Source organism: Phycodurus eques, chromosome 2, assembly GCF_024500275.1.
Source record: "Phycodurus eques isolate BA_2022a chromosome 2, UOR_Pequ_1.1, whole genome shotgun sequence".
Lineage (NCBI taxonomy): Eukaryota > Metazoa > Chordata > Actinopteri > Syngnathiformes > Syngnathidae > Phycodurus > Phycodurus eques.
The window spans coordinates 36,349,079-36,369,213 of NC_084526.1; the positions used below are offsets into that span (position 1 = coordinate 36,349,079).

The following is a 20,135-nucleotide window of genomic DNA, read 5'->3' on the forward strand; positions in this document are numbered from 1 at the left end:
CCTATTGTACCGGTTCTACCCCCAACCAGCCTCACTCCGCCCCATGTGGTCACTTCTCCATTACACTTTTTCGTGGCTGAGCGGTCACAATGGACAATGGCACCACTTTTCAGAACCTCCTCCGACCTGGATCTAAAACGCAGCCGAGGAGGGCCGTGACGTAACCGTCATCTGATTGGCCAACAGATGTAGGAGTTTCTTTAAGCACGGTGACTTGTCACTTTCACAATCATGGCCGTCTCAAGGCTGCCGCAAACCGAGCGACGCCGCTGAACCAGACTGAACTGTCACGTACTATGCGTGATTAGGAGACTGTTTTCATGAGTGGCCGGTCAGTCTGCCACTGGTTTTACCGCAATTAAAAATTTGAATTGCAGAGTTAACGTCGCCGCAGATACAGTAAGCTTTCCCTCACGGGGAAAACACAATTCTGGGTTTAGCAAGCCGCGCCACATCAAGCCATATAAATAGTATATAAATCATCAAATAGTGTTTTACATCAATACTTGACTACATTCATAATGTATAATGTACCTGTGGTGGAAAAAGCAAAGCTTGTGACGAGAATGTACACAAGCAGCTTTTATTCTGTGGTCGACTGAGGTGGTATGGGCATTTTTGTCCAGATTGTCCAGTGTGTGGATGGTGGATGTGTGGAATAGATCTAGCTGCCAGCATTCAAGGAGCACGAAACAGCCTATGACGACAGCAACAACGACCCCCCTAGCCCCACCCCCCTAGGAAAAACCCATCTGATCTATACGATTCACGTAAATGGTCTATTCTGAGTTCAAAACGGCGAACTTCGCCAAAAGCCGACTGATTTGCATGTATAATGGGACAAATTAATTATTATAATTAATTATAATTATTATTATCCCTCAAACTAATTTTGTGCATTTTTTTCAAAAACTGTAGCATTATACTATGTTGCTGCATGTCACTCAAAATCCCCAAATTAATAGGCCGACTCAATCACTTGTATGACACAGTGTAGTATAGGGCACGAAAGCTCACTGTGCTTTGTTAAAGGAGCCCTGGTGCATCTCCCCTGTCCTGCTGCTTGTCCTAGCAACTATACGCCTTTGCAATATTATTAAACGTGTTAAATATGTCCATGTTTTTGGAGAACACGCAAGACACAACGGCTTAGGGTTAGGGTTAGGCGCTGCCAGGCCCACTTGGAGCAAATTAGGGTTCAGCGTCTTGCCCAAGGCTACGACATTCAGTCGTAGCCGGGATATGAACCAGTGGCCCTTTGGTCACTGGACAACCCGCTCTACCTACTGAGCCACAGCCGCCCACCAAGTGAACAACCTGTGGAAGCGTTACAAAGCGCTGTCTTCTAGTGGTGAATGCATGGTGAAGAAAGCATTTTCATAATGTTCCAAAATCAATCAAGGGGCCACGCCGAGTGTGGGCCGCCAGTTGCACAGCCGTGGTATAGAGGGAGAAAAAATTCTTGTGTATAATGGAAATTTTTTCCCCCCAAAAATTGTAAAATGGAAAAAAACGTTTATAAATGTATGCCGCCATCTACAGGTTATGAAAAAGGTGTACACTTTCATTCTAGTATCCCACTGCCACCTAGAGGTTATGAAAAAGGTGTAGCCTACACTTTCATTCCAATATGACAGGGGTACATATGACTGCATATGTACAGTTGTGCTAAAACATTTACATACCCAGGCAGAATTTGTGAATTTTTTTTTTATTTTATTTTTTTTTATAAATACGACTGATGACTGAACAACAATCATCATTAATTTCTTTATGGTTATGTTTTGTTTAATGATAATGTTTTTCTGAAATCCTTGACAGTTTAATTTGAATCCCATTAAAATACAATTAAATGTGTTTCAACTGGTCCTTCATGTTTTCTTTCAAGAATTGTACACATCTTACAGATTTTGACTGGGTAATCAAACATATGAGCACAACTGTGTGTTTTCTCATTTACCAAATTTCCTAATTTTGTGGGTTTTATGAGCTGGAAGCCCAAATTATGTAAAAATAAACAAATAAATACTTGAAATTGTTTAAATTGTGGGCCCTGAATCAATAATCTATGAAAGTTTAACTTTTTGAATGGAATTATGGAAAAAACCTGATATAGATGATGATATTCTATTTTTTATTTTTTTTGGAGCGGGTCTGTATTCTAGATTTAATTTTGAATGAGGGAAATCACAAAAGCTTGGTTTAAAGAAAGGATTCATTTGACTCCAGCCCCAGGGATGTTCACTTTTCAATCCACCTTCAAGATAAGCATGTAGCAGCATGACAAATATGCACACAGGACTTGATTTGCTTCCGCACAAAAGCTAATATCAAGACATATGTTAAAGCATCACAGATGCATGCAAAAGATCAAGAAAACAAATCACAAGAACTGACAAGACCATGTGCCAGATTTTCACGTTAATAGGTGCAGACTATTAAGAAGGCAAAAATGATCATCTTCATTAGAGATCCACTAAACTGCTTCACAGAAGTCACCTAACATGACATAAAGACAGAAAAAAAGCATCCAGAATTTAGAAATAAAGCAGCACCCTGCCCTCCTCCTCCATTTTCACTCTCAAATTGGTCATCTTACATTTCATTGCCAGATCTCTCTAGGACCTGTGTGGGCCCCTGAAATCCAAAAAGGATCATATTGCCCTTCCTCTGCATTCCCAACTACACTTGCATACACTGCATCATTACATGGCGGATCCATGCCAGAACGCTTAGCGTCCCTATGATCAATGTCCTGTCTACATTTACCCAGTGATTCAGTTACTGTATAGAGAACAGCCTGATATTGCTTTTCCCTACTCAGGTAATGCAACCAGTACTGTGGATCTGCCACCACTTGTACTCGACAGGTCACATTCCTAAGCAAATTTTAGTATGTTCAGCGTGTTAATCTACCGATTTTTGAAATCACACAGAATAGGAGCGTATGGAAAGGCTGCATGACTGTCCCGCTTCCTCCCTCCCTCATTTTCCGGCTGCTTTGCTCATCAATAGACTTCAAATGCAGCTGAATTGCTAAATATCAATCCCATGTGCTGTTTATTCATGTAGAGAGGAATGTGAAAAACAAACAATTAGCAGATCTACTTTGATAAAATGGAAACATCACATTCTTAACATTAAACTAAATTTTAATATCTTAAATCCAGGTATATTAGCTAGCAGATATGGTATTACATAGTTTTAAAATGCACTGTGAGAAACTGTAAAATTGTTGGCACATTGTAATGGTAAAATATGTTCATAACTTAATCCTTGGCAGATAAGGTGTTGAATGTAGCTGCCGTATTCCCGTCAAACACTTGCCACTGTTCTCAAAAACAAAAGGAAGCACTGTGCCTGCGTGGGTTTTCTCCAGGCACTCCGGTTTCCTCCCACATCCCAAAAACATGCATGGTAGGTTAATTGAAGACTCTAAATTGCCCGTAGGTGTGAATGTGAGTGCGAATTTTTGTTTGTTTGTATGTGCCCTGCGATTGGCTGGCAACCAGTTCAGAGTGTACCCTGCCTCCTGCCCGATGATAGCTGGGATAGGCTCCAGCACGCCCGCGACCCTAGTGAGGAGAAGCGGCTCAGGAAAAAGGATGGATGGATGATGTAAAACTTTTTTTGTCCCTTTACCTAACAAAAAGAAAGCAAAAGATTGTGACAAAAACACAAAACTGGACAATTATTCAGTGACAATGCAAACTAAAGGAAAATACGTACAACAATACTACTTGTACAATCAGACGGCAGGTAAGCCAGACAACATGACTTTTTGAAACTTGACATCATGTAAATTTTCACAACCTCTCCCATGCTATTTATCATGTATTTATGAAAAGTGTTGTAAAGTGGTTCTTCCCAGTAGTCTTCAACTACCATAATTTCCCGTGTATAATGCGCACCCCCCCCCCCCAAAAAAAATTGTCAAAAGTCAATAGTGCGCATTATACATGGGTATAGGGCAGTAGTTCTTAACCTGGGTTCGGTGAGGCAGTCGCTAGGGTTCAACGGAGGACTCGACACACACCGTGTGTGCATGCGTGCATGTATCCATAAAACCCTTTTTAGACTGCTTTTGAATGCCGTGTTCATGCGGTTCAAAACGCTGCGTCAAGTTGGGCGCCTCGAGTGGAATGCTTTGTGGTTGTTTTTTTGTTGTTGTTTTTTTTAAAACTATCTTTATTTAACAACATTTTAACAATACACGAGTTGAGAAACACTGCTGTGGCATCAGACAGTGCATCCACTAAAAAACTTATTTTTTTTGTGTGTGTGAAATTCAAGTTTTGTTGGTTTTGTTCTTTTAACAATGATTTTGTGTGCAACTGATGCGTGGTTCATTTTGTGCATGACCTGGATGACTGAGAAACTACACAGACAATAAAATATATACTTGTTTTGAATTTGAAATAAATATTTTATTTTTCAAATTAAGAAGGGTTCCGTAACTCCAACAAGGCTAAGAACCACTGGTACAGGGGAAAATGGAAAAAACTTTCACATTATATAAATGTATGCCACCATCTAGAGATTATGAAAAAGGTGTCGTCTACACTTTCATTCCAATGACCGGTGTACGTTTGACTGCATATATGTATAGTTGTGCTCATAAGTTTACATACCCAGGCAGAATTTGTGAAATGTTTTTTTTTAATAAAACTGATGACTGAATAACAACCATCATTAATTTCTTTAGGGTTACGTTTTGTTTAATGATAATACTTTTGTGAAATGCTTGACAGTTTAATTTGAATCTCATTGAATAAAATTAAATGTGTATCCCCTGGCCCTTCTTGTTTTCTTTAAAGAATTGTACCCATCTTCATTACTGCCTGGGTAATCAAATATAGGAGCATAACTGTGTGTTTTCTCATTTACTAAATAAAAGTTGGGCTGTGCATTTAAAAATAAGAGCAAGTAATTAAAAAGAAAGTATTACGTGTTCAAATGAAGTGCTTAATTATTTGAAAAAACTAACAAAATACAGACAATACTTCATGTTTTGATCATATGGGTAGAAGCAAAATCATCCATTGTAAAAATGCATTATAAATAGAAAGAAGGGTTTTCCAGAATTTTTAGGTCAAATTTGGGGGTGCGTATTATACATGGGTGCGCATTATACACAAGAAATAACGGTAAATTATACACGATGATATAAAACTGTTTTAAATGACTGGCTGACAGTCGCCAAATTTGGCCAGATTGAGAATCTGTACTTCAAAATTAAAGACCTTTGCCTACAGTTTTTAACAAATCTTTCTTGTAAGTGTGACATGACTTCTTACAGACATGAATTAAAACAAAAAAAAGATACTGGCTTTTAATTGTGATAATTGTGTGTATATTCCTTGGGAGGATAGCTTCAAATATCCTTTCATCGATCCATTTTCTGTACCGCTTCTCCTCACTATGGTCATAGGCGTGCTTGAGCCTATCCCAGCTAGCTTCAGGCGAGAGGTAGGGTACACCCTGAACTGGACCCCATCCTATCGCAGGGCACATATAAACAAACAACCATTCACACCTACGGGCAATTTAGAGGCTTCAATCAACCTACCACGCATGTTTTTTGGGATGTGGGAGAAAATCGGCGTACCCGGAGAAAACCCACGCAGGCACGGGGAGAACATGCAAACTCCACATGGGCTGGGCCGGGATTTGAAGCCCAGTCCTCAGAACTGTGAGGCTGACGCTCTAACCAGTCGGCCACCGTGCCGCCTGAAAGCATTTCATCTCCTAAATTTCAAATCTAGCATTTCAAACATTGTCGCCCAAAGGAAACTGCTCACTTTTTCTTAAGCCACACAATACGGCAGTAAATTGCATACAGCATACAGTTGACTATGAGCCACCTTCTTATACAAACTCCTCAATTTGTGGCTGAACAGGAAATAAATTGCTATTATTACAGGCGTTGACACAAAACAAAATGTACACATACAATATAATGTACACACGTTGATGCCTGTTAATGAGTGTTGTTACATTTCAGGTACTAGATCCGAGCAATAGCAACCCGTTTGTGGTGTGCATTTAAAATAAATAAATATATTCTTAGTGGACTGGTAAGTGGTATTTTGTCATAATACAGGTGTCATTAGATTGCAACGATAGCGAGGATTGGGCAGCGAGAATCGAGATTAGAACAGAGACTAACATTCCGGTTCTCCTGGAATCGTTCAAATAAAAAAAATCGGTCCCCAGTTTCGATACCTACAGTCCGCTGACCCCGAAGAAGAAAGTGGCAAAAACCAACGAAGAAGCGGTGAAAACAGACAAAGAACACACACAAAGCCATGCTTGTACCCCATGCCAGCCGCGAAGAAAAGTGTTAACTATGTTAAAATAAATGACCAGTCACCTCAGTGCAACACTTGGATTAAGATTATATTGTGCAAAGGAGGCCTTCACGATGTGTAGAAGTCTGACGCGTTCCTTTTCGTTCCGAGGCTCAGCCTACACCGCGCGGAACTTCAGTCAAGTCAATTGGGTGATTGAAACAATAAACTACATCTATGCCAACATTGAGGCAGTTAACAAGTTTAACGGGTTGCACTCTTGCAGTTTTTAGCGTTTATTTTAGTCTTCAAACCAACGTATATTTTTTATGGCATAAATAGAGGAACAAAGATACATTATTTATTGTAAATATAATGTTTTGAGCAATTAAGTACACAAGTATATACAGTAAATGAACAGGTCATTTAAATAGGCACATTCCTCCATCTTGTGATCGGATCGATGATTGGTTGTTGTTTTTTTAAACTCGCTGATCGATGATCGGCCCCAAAAATCCTGATCGTGTAAAGCCTAGATATAAAGAACACCAATTCAAATGTTCATTTTAGTTTATGCTCAAACTCAAAGTGTGGGAGCTTTTCAGACTGAGCAGAAAAGGCGAACGCAGGTGCTTGTCATATTAAAGGACGATTTTGTTTAGTGTGGGCCAACAGCTAAGCCCTGTGAGACATATGGCCAGTGTACTACTATCTGATCTGCAAGTGGCTACATTGAGTCATCTACTGTAAGTGGAAAAAAAATATTTGCGATTGATGTTTGGTACTGGCACATCAAGTTCCACACAGCAGACACGTTTGTTTGGTTTTGTCACTGCCGCGCACCTGCATAGTGTGAAGGAAGGGGGGAGGGGACACTACAATGCACACATTCTAGGCTGCAAAGTACAAGCTGTGGGCGATCGTTTTTTGTGACCAGCGATGAAGAGCATTGATCGACATATGCCGATCACATAACTTTTGTACAGAAATCGGCTGTCGATCATGATCAATCGGAGCACCAGTAATAAAAACACTGAAAAGATCTCAATTGTTGCTTCTCAGTATCAGCCAGTTTAACAGCAATATAAGGCACTTTGGAGGTTAAAGTCAAAGCAGAACAGAAATAGCTGGCACGAAACTGTCTTAACAGGACGATAGATAAAAAGTGTTCCGACGTCATAGAGGCTAAGACTGTTAATAATTTCCTTTCACAGGTCCTCCTTTTTGACTAACTGACTTTTTTCACCTCTGGTGACCAATAACAAATGTATTAGTCATTTTAAAATGTATCGCGTTCACCAGTGGCGAGGCAGGCAAGCTGCACAGCCAAACTACATGACCCCTGATACCACACCACCTCCCTTCTCCTCAGTCTTAACCTTGGTCAGACAGAGAACACAAAACAGACTGAGATAGGAGTGCTAAGTTTGCCTTTTGATACTTCCAATGCACAAAAGTAGACAGAACTCTAATAAACTAAGTACAGTACATACCTTCTAAAGGAGTGTTTACATCTCAAGTTTCTAATCTGCTTCTCAGTGACATTGTAATTCCTAAAACAAATGCAAGAACGCAATCCTTTTTGGGCTTCAACTCTATTATGATTTATTATAACAATCTACTAACAGACAATAAAAAAGGAGTACCAACATTAAGCGACAACACCTTCTTTAGCAGACCACAGGGGACTATTCCAAGTTTGTAGAAAAACAGACCATTAAGCGCTAAGGATTGTGTGTTGCATGTATGCAGTAATAAGTCAGACTTCTTATGCTCCGTTTACACCAAACGCAAGTAAGAAGTAGTAAGTAACGAAATTTTGCTTCCCCTCGCGTCCCTCTCTTGAGTTTTATCGCGGGAATACAAATGGGCATTTGCTTCATTCGCGCTGTAAACGTGGAAGAGGAAGGGCTTCTCCTCCGGGAGACAAAGACAGCATTTCCTCCTGCCACACGCGAGCAGCAATGAATGACAATTTGACCTGTATTGTGGCTCTGTACTCGTTGGGGAAGTCCAACGTCTTCGGAATGCCAAACACTGTCATGCTTGGTTCCACAACAGCATCCAGAGGTGCACACAGCTTGGTGAATTTCACCGCCTTCTCCAGGAGCTGCTTCTGGATGACTACAGCTTCCAGTGCTACTAACTGTGCCCACTTTGATAACATGTTGGCTCGAATCGGTCCCAGGATTTCCCTACCAACTACTAAACTACACCCGTTCCATCTCAGCTTCGGAGCACCTGTCCATTTGTCTCCGGTGAGTGGCAGTTTCGTGTCGATATTAATTGGTGTGTCACAAAAAAATCATATTCACTATCTACTGAGTCACACACTACAGGTTTTAAATAAATTAAGCAATCTGAAAGACTCTGAAGAGTACAATAAGGCAAAATTAATTTTTCTTCATGCAGAAAAACTTTTATTTACACCGCTCAAGTCCATGTTGATGTACAAATTTAAGATTAAAATTAAATTGTCCGCATTTCTTTGCTTTGGCCTCCAATTTGCGCCAGGCCCATATATACCTGCACCTTATGCTTGCTGCAAGCTGTGCCACATGAATAGAATCATCCTCTTTAAGCACTCTTATTTTGGAAAAGAATTGACTAAAATCAGTCTGTTTCACTATTAACAACTTCAAAGGCTAATCCCAAATGCATCCTCCAGGAAAATATTAAGTACAATATTTTCTGTTATTATTGGCCATTTCTGAATTTGAAGTTAGTTCATTCTGTGTTGTGACAATCTCTAACATCCCACCGTCGCTTAATACATTTAACATTAACATCCGTAAACTAATTAGTTAATTTTAGGTGCGTTTCCTAATTAATACAAGATGTACTAGCGGATCAACTCTTGTCGCCGATGTTATGTGTGGTTCGCGGTTCCGCTGGGACCGCAACCAGGGCCACGATCCGCAACATCTCAACGCGAAAATGCAAAAGACCAGTGCAACAAAACACTGGCTGATCTGATGAGCAGAAATGTTGCTTAAACGTAAGAGTAGCAATAGAGAATGTCCGCTCCAGAGGCGGGTAGAGTAGCCTAACATTGTACTCAAGTAAGAGTACTGTTACTTGACAATAATGTGACTCAAGTAAAAAGTAGTCCTCCAAAGAAATACTTGACTAAGAGTAAACAGTACACAGTGAAATAATAACTCAAGTACTGAGTAAATAGCACAAACAAAAAAATAAAAAAGAAAAGAAAACATTTACAATTTACTGCACAGTGTTTTCTCAAGTTATAAGTGAGCTGAAATATCCACGTTTGGGCAGACAGTGCCAGACAAATACTACAATACATGAAAGCTGTTTTTGTTCATCTAAATGTAAACAAGAGTAGCGCGCCGTTGCCTCAATGGTAACGACGACCTTCCCAAAATGACCATTTAGGCATGACGATCAGCTGGACTGGTTTATCTAGTGTTAATACCTATGCCCGGAAAGCCCAATAGAAGACGTTGTGGGAGGTCATGTGACTTTCTTTTGTCGTTTGATTGGTGAACTAGACTTAAACGGCACTAGCGCTTAAATTATATTGGCGCAAACAACGCCCAATGCGGCAGTCGAAGTCATAGTCTCGCGCACGAAATTGTCAAGCAATAATTGATAAATAAAAGTAGCGAGCGACATTTAGATCATTGTAACCGAGTAAAAGTACCATTACCGCTAGCTGTCAGCGTTCAAGGAGTATGAAACAGCCTGTCACGACGGCAACGCCCCCCTCCCCCCCGAGGAAAAACTCATTGGATCGATACGATTCACATAAATGGCCTATTTTGAGCTCAAAACAGCAAATTTCGCCGAAAGGCGACTGATTTGCATGTATGTATCTGATCAACAGTCATACACATCTATGAATGTATAATAATATTGTGTATAACTAACATTATTTAAGGTTACCAGAATTTATGACATTTATTATTTTGAAAAGCAGCAATATATAGCTCTATCAATAAAATAGTACAACCACTAGCAACACGTTTTATGTATTTGTTTTATGCACTGTATTCAATATATTCTTGATGGACAGTCATGATGTAGTTATTTCAACATAACTTTGACAATATAGCAACACAGTACACTTTAATCCTGACTGTAAATCATGGAATCCTGACTTTTTATTTGCTAAACATAATAATGAGGAGGTTGGTTTTTTTAGATTTTTAAAATAGACAATATAGTCATTGTCCCATGAGGTGCCAGTGTTTTTAGCCACGACTGAATGTCATTGTCATTATTATGTATCTAGACTACTGCAGTATCTTCAATACAACTCTGGTAAATTTAAAGGTTTTATGTGCTGCAGATACAGACCCTTTCCAAAAAAAATTTGAATATCATGGAAAAGTTTATTTCCATATTTCCATTCAAAAAGTTAAACTTTCATAGATTATAGATACAGAGCACACCATAATTTAAATAATTTCAAGTATTATATATGTATTTGTTTATTTTTACATAATTTGGGCTTCCAGCTCATAAAACCCATGAAATCAGGAATTCAGAAAATTTAAATACTGTGAAGAAATTACCATTTACTTAAAAAATAATAGGGTCACATAAAATAAATTTAAATATGGTACTTTCAAAATGATTTATTAATCTTCCATACTTGGTTGGGAATCCCTTTGCGCCGTGGTATTGAGGCAATCAGCCTGTGGCATTGCCTGGGAGTTATGGAAGCCCAATTTCTTCGTTGTTTTTGATCTGGTGCTCATCATTTTCCTCTTGATAATACCCCATAGATTCTCAATGCGGTTTAGATCTGGTGTGTTTGGCTGGCCAGTCAAGCACTGTGATGGCATGTACATCAAACCAGGTTTTGGTGCTTCTGGCAGTATAGGCAGAGGTCAATTCCTGCTGGAAGATTAAATCTGCATCTCCATACAGATCCTCACCAGAAGGAATCATCAAGTCCTCTAAAACATTCTGGTAGACTATTGCGGTGACCTTGGATTTAAGAAAGCAGAGTTTACCAACACCTGCACTGGACAGTTGCACCCCAGATCATGACTGACTGTGGATATTTCACACTGGACCTCAAGCAGTTTGGGTTCTGTTCTTCAACCGTCTTCCTCCAAACCCTTGAACCTTGATTCCCAAATGAAAGGCAGATTTTACTTTCATCAGAAAAGAGGTTCTTGGACCACTGGTCAACAGCCCAGTCCTTCTCCTTGGCCAAGTTGAGACACTTCCCACCTCCCAGATGCATCAGAATGTGGTGGTTTTTTAAGCTGTGACTCCCGCCTCATTCCACTCGTTCTGGAGCTCTGCTTGATTCTTGAATCTTGTCTGTTTGATAATCCGCTGAAACCCACAATCATCTCTTTTCCTGGTGCATCTTCTCCTGCCACATTTTGTCCTTCTACTAGACTTTCCATCGATATGCTTGGACACAGCACTCTGTGAACAGCCAGTCTCCTTAGCTATGAACTTTTGTGGCTTACCCATCCTATGGACGGTATCAATGATGGTCTTCTGGCCAGTTGTCAAGTTTGCAGTCTTCCCCATATTGAACCAACGCAACTGAGACAATTGAACCAAACTGAAGCAGTTTAATGACACCTGGGGAAACCTGTGCTGGTGCTTTGAGTTTAGTAGATGATTAGTGTGTGACACTCAGTTTAAAACATTTATGGTCTGCAAAATTGGGGCTGATTTCTTCACAGTATTCTAAATTTTTGAATTCCTGATTTTGTGGGTTTTATGAGCTGGAAGCCCAAATTATGTAAACATAAACAAATAAATACTTGAAATGTTTTTAAATTGTGGGCCCTGAATCTATAATCTATGCACGTATAACTTTTTGAATGGAATTATGGAAATAAACTTTTCCATGGTATTTTTATTTTTATTTTTTGGAAAGGGTCTGTACTCATTTGTTGGGAGCACCGCGATATTCCCTGATGTGGCAACAACAATTTGGGCTGTCTCGTGGATGACTTCATGGCTGTGCCCACCACAGAGGAGTGGAAGAAAATTGCTGAGAGGTTTGAGGAGCAATGGGATTTTCCTCTCTGCTGTGGAGCACTGGGTGGGAAGTACATGGTCTTCCAAGCCCCTGCCAACTCCGGATCCCAGTTCTACAACTTAAGAGTGCAGCCACACATACTTCACAATTCCTGCAATATTACTTTATCAGCATCAAAATTATTGCATCTGTTTGTATACATGTCAACAATTCATTTGTATATTATAATAAACATTGTCTGCTTATTTATTTTATCCATATGTTGTATTTTATTGATTGTAATATATTGTGAGGCAATAAAGCATCACTTTTGAAATGGCCTCACTGTCAAATGTATGGACGGCATTTAGGAGGTAACCAAACAAAACTAATTGTACACAGCAGTATAATACTGAAATAAACCTGACAATGACGTGACATCATGACATAAGGTAAGGCACATAAGGTTGTTTACGTATGTACTAATTATTTTTGTCTAAACAATGTAAAGGACAAAAAAAAGTAAAGTGGATTTATTGTAAAATATATATAATAACTAAACATTCATCTAGAACAAAATAACAAAAAACTAATAATAATAATAATTTAAGTATAAAAGCCTGAATCCTTCCTGAAAAAGATTGCCAGCCGGACATTACTGATCCAATTGGTCCGAATTTAGAGTAAATGTGCTCTGTTCATACATTAATTTATTAATTTGAAATTTTAGAAATTCCTTCCACTCTCATGGCAATCGTTTCAAGGAAGGAATCATGCTTGTCATGAACAGTGTATCCACGTGGTGAGGTCGTGGTGGAGGAACGTTTGTATGCTCCTTCAGGAGATGAAGAAGATGCTCAATTCCTCAGCTCCTTTTGCATTTTCCTGTATGAAATGGAAATGACATTTTGTGATACAAAACAGCTTGTAAAGGTTATGTTTTTTTAATTATATCAATAATGCATTTTATTTTGGGTGGTTTTCATGTCACCTACACAGGATTAAACCAACAATTCTAAAATGAATACATTAATAATAAAATACAACAACAAGGTACAAAAGACTCAATAATAGATAAGTAGTTAAACCCAAACCAGTTATAATGAATATAACTTAAAATATTGAAATTGAAGCCCAGAGAGAACAAAAATAAATAAAAAATTAACCCAAAAGGAAAAGTATGGATACAGTAAAACCGTTTGCGAAAAGCATACCATAATTTCTTATACAGGTAGTACACTTGTAGCCTATAAAATTCAATCCAAATGTTTTATGTACATACTCCCAGGCAGTCTTTGAGGTGGGGCAGAGGCAGCAGCCTTCTGTTCTCCTCGACACCTCCTCCTGCTCTCCCTCATCTGTCTGATAAAGTTAATCTGTTAATAGAAATAAATAAAGAGTGTGTATCTAGTGTAATTAAGTGGCCGGTGGTTGTGCTAAAGCTTTGCCTAATGCTATTGCTAGTTTGGTTCACAGTTCAACAGCTGTAAACAAGTAAATGAATAAATTCACTTACCAGGTATGCCAGTTTTCTTCCTTCATAATTTTCCAAGCCTGCTCCTTTGCATGGTCCAGGTACTGATAACATGTCACGTCAAACAGCTCAGGGTGTCCACGGACTCCTACAATCACTTCCATTTTCCTCTACTCAACAACTGTACAGGACTCCGTGTGTGACGTAGTCCATTCTCGATGCTGATTGGCTGTCACCACGCAAACGTCGTTTGTTGTTCAACTTTCCCAACTTCGAGCGAACCGGCGAAGGAGGTGAATTTTCACGTGTCCGCAACACTCGTGCCGCGTCATACGCGCCTCCCGGCGCCTCTATTCGTGCGAACTGCATTGGCTTTCTGTGTAATCAAGCCACGTGAAACGCCCAAAACGTATCCGGTGTGAAGGCAGCATTAAGATTCTATACAGGTAACACATAATTTACCAATTCACTGACATCAGTCACAAAGTAAAGCAATCTTAAGATTATAACAAACATCTTTGCTGTAAATACCTACAAATAGTTACAGGCTACAGCACAGTTTTGCTTTTAAGCACAGGGTCAGTTTGTGCAGACGTGTTGCATTACTTAACTCTGTGTACTCTTGTGTACTGCACACAGCTGCACAATATGTTAATACTTTGAAATATTTCAAATTTAGGTGAAGCATATCTGGCAAACAGAAGGAATAAGAACCACATTTTCAAGGGTTCTTCCTGCTGATAATCTCTCAAGAGATAATTTTCAGGGCTAATCATGGGACAACAACCAAGAACAGATTCTTCTTTACTGCGCCAATGTGCTGGTGTGGTGCTTTATTAAAGACTAATCAAAATCGTTGACACGAAGATGCAGATTATGATCCTACTCCATCTGACAGTTTCTATTCATATACACTTCAACTTGCATTACAAGTTAATAATTTACAGAGTTGAATTCTAAAGGCAGCAGACCATGAAATCTGCAAAATAAAATGACAGTCTCAAATTTTTAGAGGCAATTGAAGTTGTCAGAGCTGAATATGGACACTTTTAATAACTCAGAATCCCCGCTTTTCAGTACATTACCTTTTCTACCATCAAGGCATACGGTACAAATTGCCAATCATGTTCTGTGGGTTTATGGTAGACATTTGGATAACTTTGAAATATAACATAACCACACCCACAAAATTGGTACAGCCACAGTATAAGATAACAATCAGAGTGTATGCACTGACATGCAGAAGGCTGAGTAAATCATTTAACACATTGGGTATCACCATGAAGTGAATTGTTTGAATAAGCTTTACTGTGAAAGCAAAAATATAAACTAAAACAAAAAGCTTTAAATCTGAATAGGCCCCAAGACAAGAAATACATCTAAGCTCAGCAGAATCAGAGAAAAAAAAACTTGCATTTTATCCTTCACATGAACAAATGCTTGTTGGAGACATTAGCACTGAGAGAAAGCACTCTTGCAGCTGCAATATGTCTAACTAATCCATCACGATCCCCAAACCCCAGCACTCCACATACAAAAGGCAGAGGGAGTGGTAGAGGACAACTAAAGTTCAAGACACTCGGAGAACAAATGTGGAAAGACAGCGAGTGGGTACAAACAACCTCACATTGCTAAGAGTTTCTGCTGCATATTTAAGTAGCTTAGTGTTAAATCTACCAAAGTGTGGCGAAATAACCATGAGCATGCACATAAGAAGTTCACATAATCATGCAAACAACATCAGCAAGACAAAACAAACAGCCAAGTGCTTGCAAAGACAGTGATATCATGTGAAAACTCTGCTTCTTGTTAAGATTGCAATGCGAGACTGAATAATACACAGGAGCCTTTTCACAAAGCAAAAACTGTGGAGAGAGAAAAAATAAAATAAATGAAAAACTAACTCCAAAGAGTACGCCTAGTGTGACATCATGTCTTGATGGACTGGTATATAAATTCACTTCCTCTGTTTACTTTTCCGAAAACATTCCTAACAATGGTGACTTCAATTAGACTAGTGTTGTTTCTGCTGAAAATGGACGAAAGCTGAATTTCTTTTAAGAATTGAACGCACTGTAAAAGTCTGTCTTCACAATGATTATGATGTTCAGTTTTGATTTACACTGCCATAGTTAATTTGTATTTATGATTGTGGTTGCATGTTGTATACAGCTTACAGTAAGATTGTTGTAGTTTCTGAGCACTGTTATCTTTATAAAAATATATGCTTCATACAGCTCTCCTATTGGATCACATAAAATTTTAGTAAGGCATGTCCAAAGTCCAGCCCACATGGCATATCTAGCTGGCCCACATCCCTGTTTTTACCAGCCAGAAGAATTTTCTGAAGGCAATATAAATACAAATAATTAATTAATAATGGCTCATGCAGTCTTAGATTTTTTTCCCCCTGGTATCAGTGGTGATAATTTTGTGGCCAGCTGGTTTATCATTAGTTTAATTCCTAACAAGGCAGTGCCACTGAAGTGTTCTCAATGTCGGTACCAAGGTGGTTAAACAAGTTAATGATTAAACCCATGAAGTTGTGAAACAAACTGGAAAGCTTCCTTCGTGCCATAATCATAAATAGTATCTGTGGTGTTGTGTAAAACACAACTGCCAATGGTGCTCCTTTTTACAACCATGAGAGACCTATCAAATGACAATGAGTAAAGTTTGAAAAATGACTGGTGGTGAGTGTGTAAGATGGATACAAACTTGAATTTTGGTTGTTAATTCACATGGAACAACAAGGCTGACCCAATTGCTGAATACTGCACTTGCTGAGTTAGATAATCAAAGACCTAAATTAAAAAAGACCTTTGCAGCATTTTTAATGAAGTATAATCAATCATTACTCTAAATCCCATGGTAAATCAAATGACTGTCCCTTAAAAAACACAAGTCAGAAAGATTCTCAATAACAATATGCTTATTAACATGTTTATGGTTTACTATAGCGTAGGACAAACAGATCTGTTTCTCTAGTGTTTACCATCTGGCACAGCTAGTAAGGCAACCACAATATTAGCAAACCCTCTCACTATGCCACAGGGCAGTTCTACATTACCACACTATGTTTAGTAGTTAACATTATTAGCATTATCTTTGCAAAGGTACTGTTTCGAAACAAGTCTTACAAAGAATCACATTAGCTTGTACAAGTGAACCTAATGTGACCAACGAGTGTGTATGGCTGTGGATGCATATTTCCAATACTTTTCCGACAGTTCACGTTTTCCATCATATTCCTCTATATCCCGAAGCACAATCATAGCAAAACGCATATGTAAAACTATTTTCTCAGTGTTGTTGTTGCAATGGAAAGTTGGCAGTTGACCAACCTCGCACAGGAAACCCTGAAGATGTGGGAAAAAAATCGACACATAACTACAAGACACTTGCAAACACCACCACTGGAGCTTTGTGTCAATTGTGTCCTTTATGGTGCGCGTAGCCAGTGCTTTCGGTGTTTATCAGATGTGCTTGGGGCTTGTATTTTGGTGTGGACGTGAGGGCAAACTTACAGGTAGTAGGTGAAAGGACTGAGGGCAGCCGGGACCGTGGTCAGTCCTCTCCCGGAGCAGTCGGCACCTCCATCTTCATCGCAGCTGCATGAGGGGGAACAAACAGCCGGGGTCGACTGTCCTTGACCGGTGGTTCCAGGACGAAGAAAACACCACAGACACATCCAGAACAAACCCGAAGGCATTTCCCCAACGTAGCTTTAGGTGACTCCAATTGAAAAACAAAACAAAAAACAGGAGCCTTTGTTTGTGGTCTTATCGACGTCGACCTCTCATGTGGTGTGAAGCCGTATCAAGTTAAGCTTTCGCGGGCTTTGTAATAATAATAAAAAAAAATAAATGGACGTTATATTGGGAGTCACTGTTAAAAAACCGACATGGTCCTCGAAGACGTGCGATGTGCCTTGCTGAAAGACAATTACACACTGCCTGTGCGTCGCTTTAGTCCGTGAAGAAAATAAAGTTGTAGTGCTGGCGACAGCCGCGGTAGCCTACCTTACTGCCCCATTAACTAACCACAAACCAAGCGGCTCTTGTTCGTGCCAAACAGCTCAAATCAATCGTTTGCCGTCCTGTTTTGCTTTCCACCGCTCGCCGCCGTTTCCTTTCCGTCACGCTCGGCTCCTAATGCTCCTAAATCCTGATATCAACAGCATGCGTGAAGCTCTGCAGGCAGTTTACTGGACAACCTGGAGCAGTGGGCCCTGCCTGCTTGCCTGCCTGCCTGTCTGCCTGTGTTACACTGAAAGCTGCAGCGTGTGCCTTTACGCTCCTTTTAGGCAGCTTCAATCCTAACCTAAATTCACTATTACGAAATACCGTACACATGCCATAATAGGTACTCCCAGTGGTCGTGATCAGATGTAAGGAACTCATTATATTTAAGATTTATTTGTTCTACGTAGATAACTTAATGTGCCAGCAGCTCTTTCTTTCCACTATGTATTTCATATTTAACACATATCTGTGATTCAGTTGTGCTTGTTACGGCTTGTCTCTAAGGTACAGGTGTCAAACTCAAAGTGAAAGCAAATCATGTGTGTCAATGTCCATAATGCTTCTCTTCAACTCTGTACCCAAATTTCAAATTCTCATGTGTATTTAATACTAACATTGAGATCTTGCATGCATTTTTGTCACCAAACCCCCCCGCCCCCCTTTTTATTACAGTAACTTGCACAATAGTTGAACAATCTATTATCCTTATGATTTCAAAACTAGTTATCCATCAATTCGTTATGCATATGTAATACGATGATGAGGCAATTATACATAAGGTTTCACATTCATAAGAGCCCTCTGAGGGAAACCATAACTACAATCTGGCCCGCATCAAAAATGAGTTTGAGACACTTGCTATCAGGGGTCGCCACAGCCAATCACTTGCATAATTTGCACCAGATAGCTTGCTGATACAACCATCCCTTTTCTTTTCTTTTTTTCTTTTTTGTTGTCCGGGCTGCATGAAAGGATGTATGCAGCATGTACATCACTATCAGTGTGTTAACTTGTCTTGTAATTTTTCCGATGCTAAACCCCTAGCCTCTGGCTGTTTACATGATGACTTGGTGCAGTGGTGTCCAAAAGACGGTCCAGGAGCCATTTGTGACCCACTGTCTGTTTTAACTGAAATTAACAACAACGTCCATTTGCCTGCCTTGTACTACTTAATCTCCACACTGGACAAGGCAGTAGAAGAGAAGAACAAATTTGTTCTCATCTCACACTTGTTTTCCACCAATCACATCATTCAACAAGACATGCTTCAGAATGGTGATTGTGTGCTCCAATTTCTGCTCTGTGTCTGGTCAGCTTAGTACAGTGAGCACTTGTTTTGGTTCGGAATTTGGAGATATGGTTCTCCTACTGCTGGGGCAGATTTAATGTGTTGTATTATTTTTGTATTATTATTTTTTTTATGTATCCGTAGCACTTTTCTATTGGGATACGGGGTCACTGGCCACACAAAAATCCTAGACGTTTCACTATATACACTTAGCTGTTTTCTTTTTAAATAAACGTGTAAGAAATATAAAAAGCATATAAAATTGCTTAACCTAGAAGCTTGAGAAAAGATATCCAAAACATTTGACCCAAGTCATACAGTTTAAAGGCAATGGTACCAAATACTAATTAAATGTATGTACACTTCTATGAAGAAAGTAATTAAAAATTGGCCCAAAACGTCCTCTCATTATTCTGGCATTTAGGAAACAGAAATAATTTTGGTAATCCTTACTGGACAAAAACAGGAAAGGTTTAGTCTGATTTGGTGTCAGACATTAAGGGGAAAAAAAGTGGAAACAAACTGGAAAGCTTCCTTCGTGCCATAATCAAGAGTATTTTAACTGTATTTACCCAAAAATTATCATGGCTTGTTTTTGGCATATTAAATAAATTAAAAGTGAAAAATGTCAGTGGCCCTTGCACAAAGACACCACACTTAGAGACAATAAAGAAACAAAAACACCACAGTTTTCTCCGAACTCTAAACCACGCCAAGGTAGTTTTGTACCCCACACTCAAACCCAAAGGCATCTTTGGAGGTCACCAGAACATTACGAGAAAGAAGTCTCCTGCCCAGATGTAATGAAATAAGAACTCTGCTTGTAGGTTCTAATCTCCACTTGTTTTTTAGTAAAACTTGGTTACATGGTCAAATTCTCGCTACTTAGATTGATGTACCGGGGTACAATTGCTTCAGAAAAGATAGCCTTTGGGAAAAGGAAGTGGAGTGCTAATTTACATTAAAGACACTTTTAATACAAGCTAAATGTTCCTGTTCCTTGATTTATAAAATGCTTTTGCAAGTGTCACTTATAATCTAATCAGAATCAGAATCAGAATCAGAATCATCTTTATTTGCCAAGTATGTCCAAAACACACAA

General features: G+C 39.2%; 1 protein-coding gene across 3 annotated transcripts in view; it reads right to left on the bottom strand.

Annotated features, from left to right (window-relative positions):
• lgr4 (leucine-rich repeat containing G protein-coupled receptor 4) overlaps positions 1–17,985 on the bottom strand; it is an 85,802-nt gene extending 67,817 nt beyond the window's left edge. For all 3 annotated transcript variants that reach the window (XM_061670522.1, XM_061670523.1, XM_061670521.1), the window contains exon 1: positions 17,248–17,985. In XM_061670522.1, coding sequence (XP_061526506.1) covers positions 17,248–17,432 — 185 coding nt within the window. In that variant the 5' untranslated portion in view covers positions 17,433–17,985. The remainder of the gene's footprint in view (positions 1–17,247) is intronic.
• Between the last annotated feature and the right edge of the window lie 2,150 nt (positions 17,986–20,135).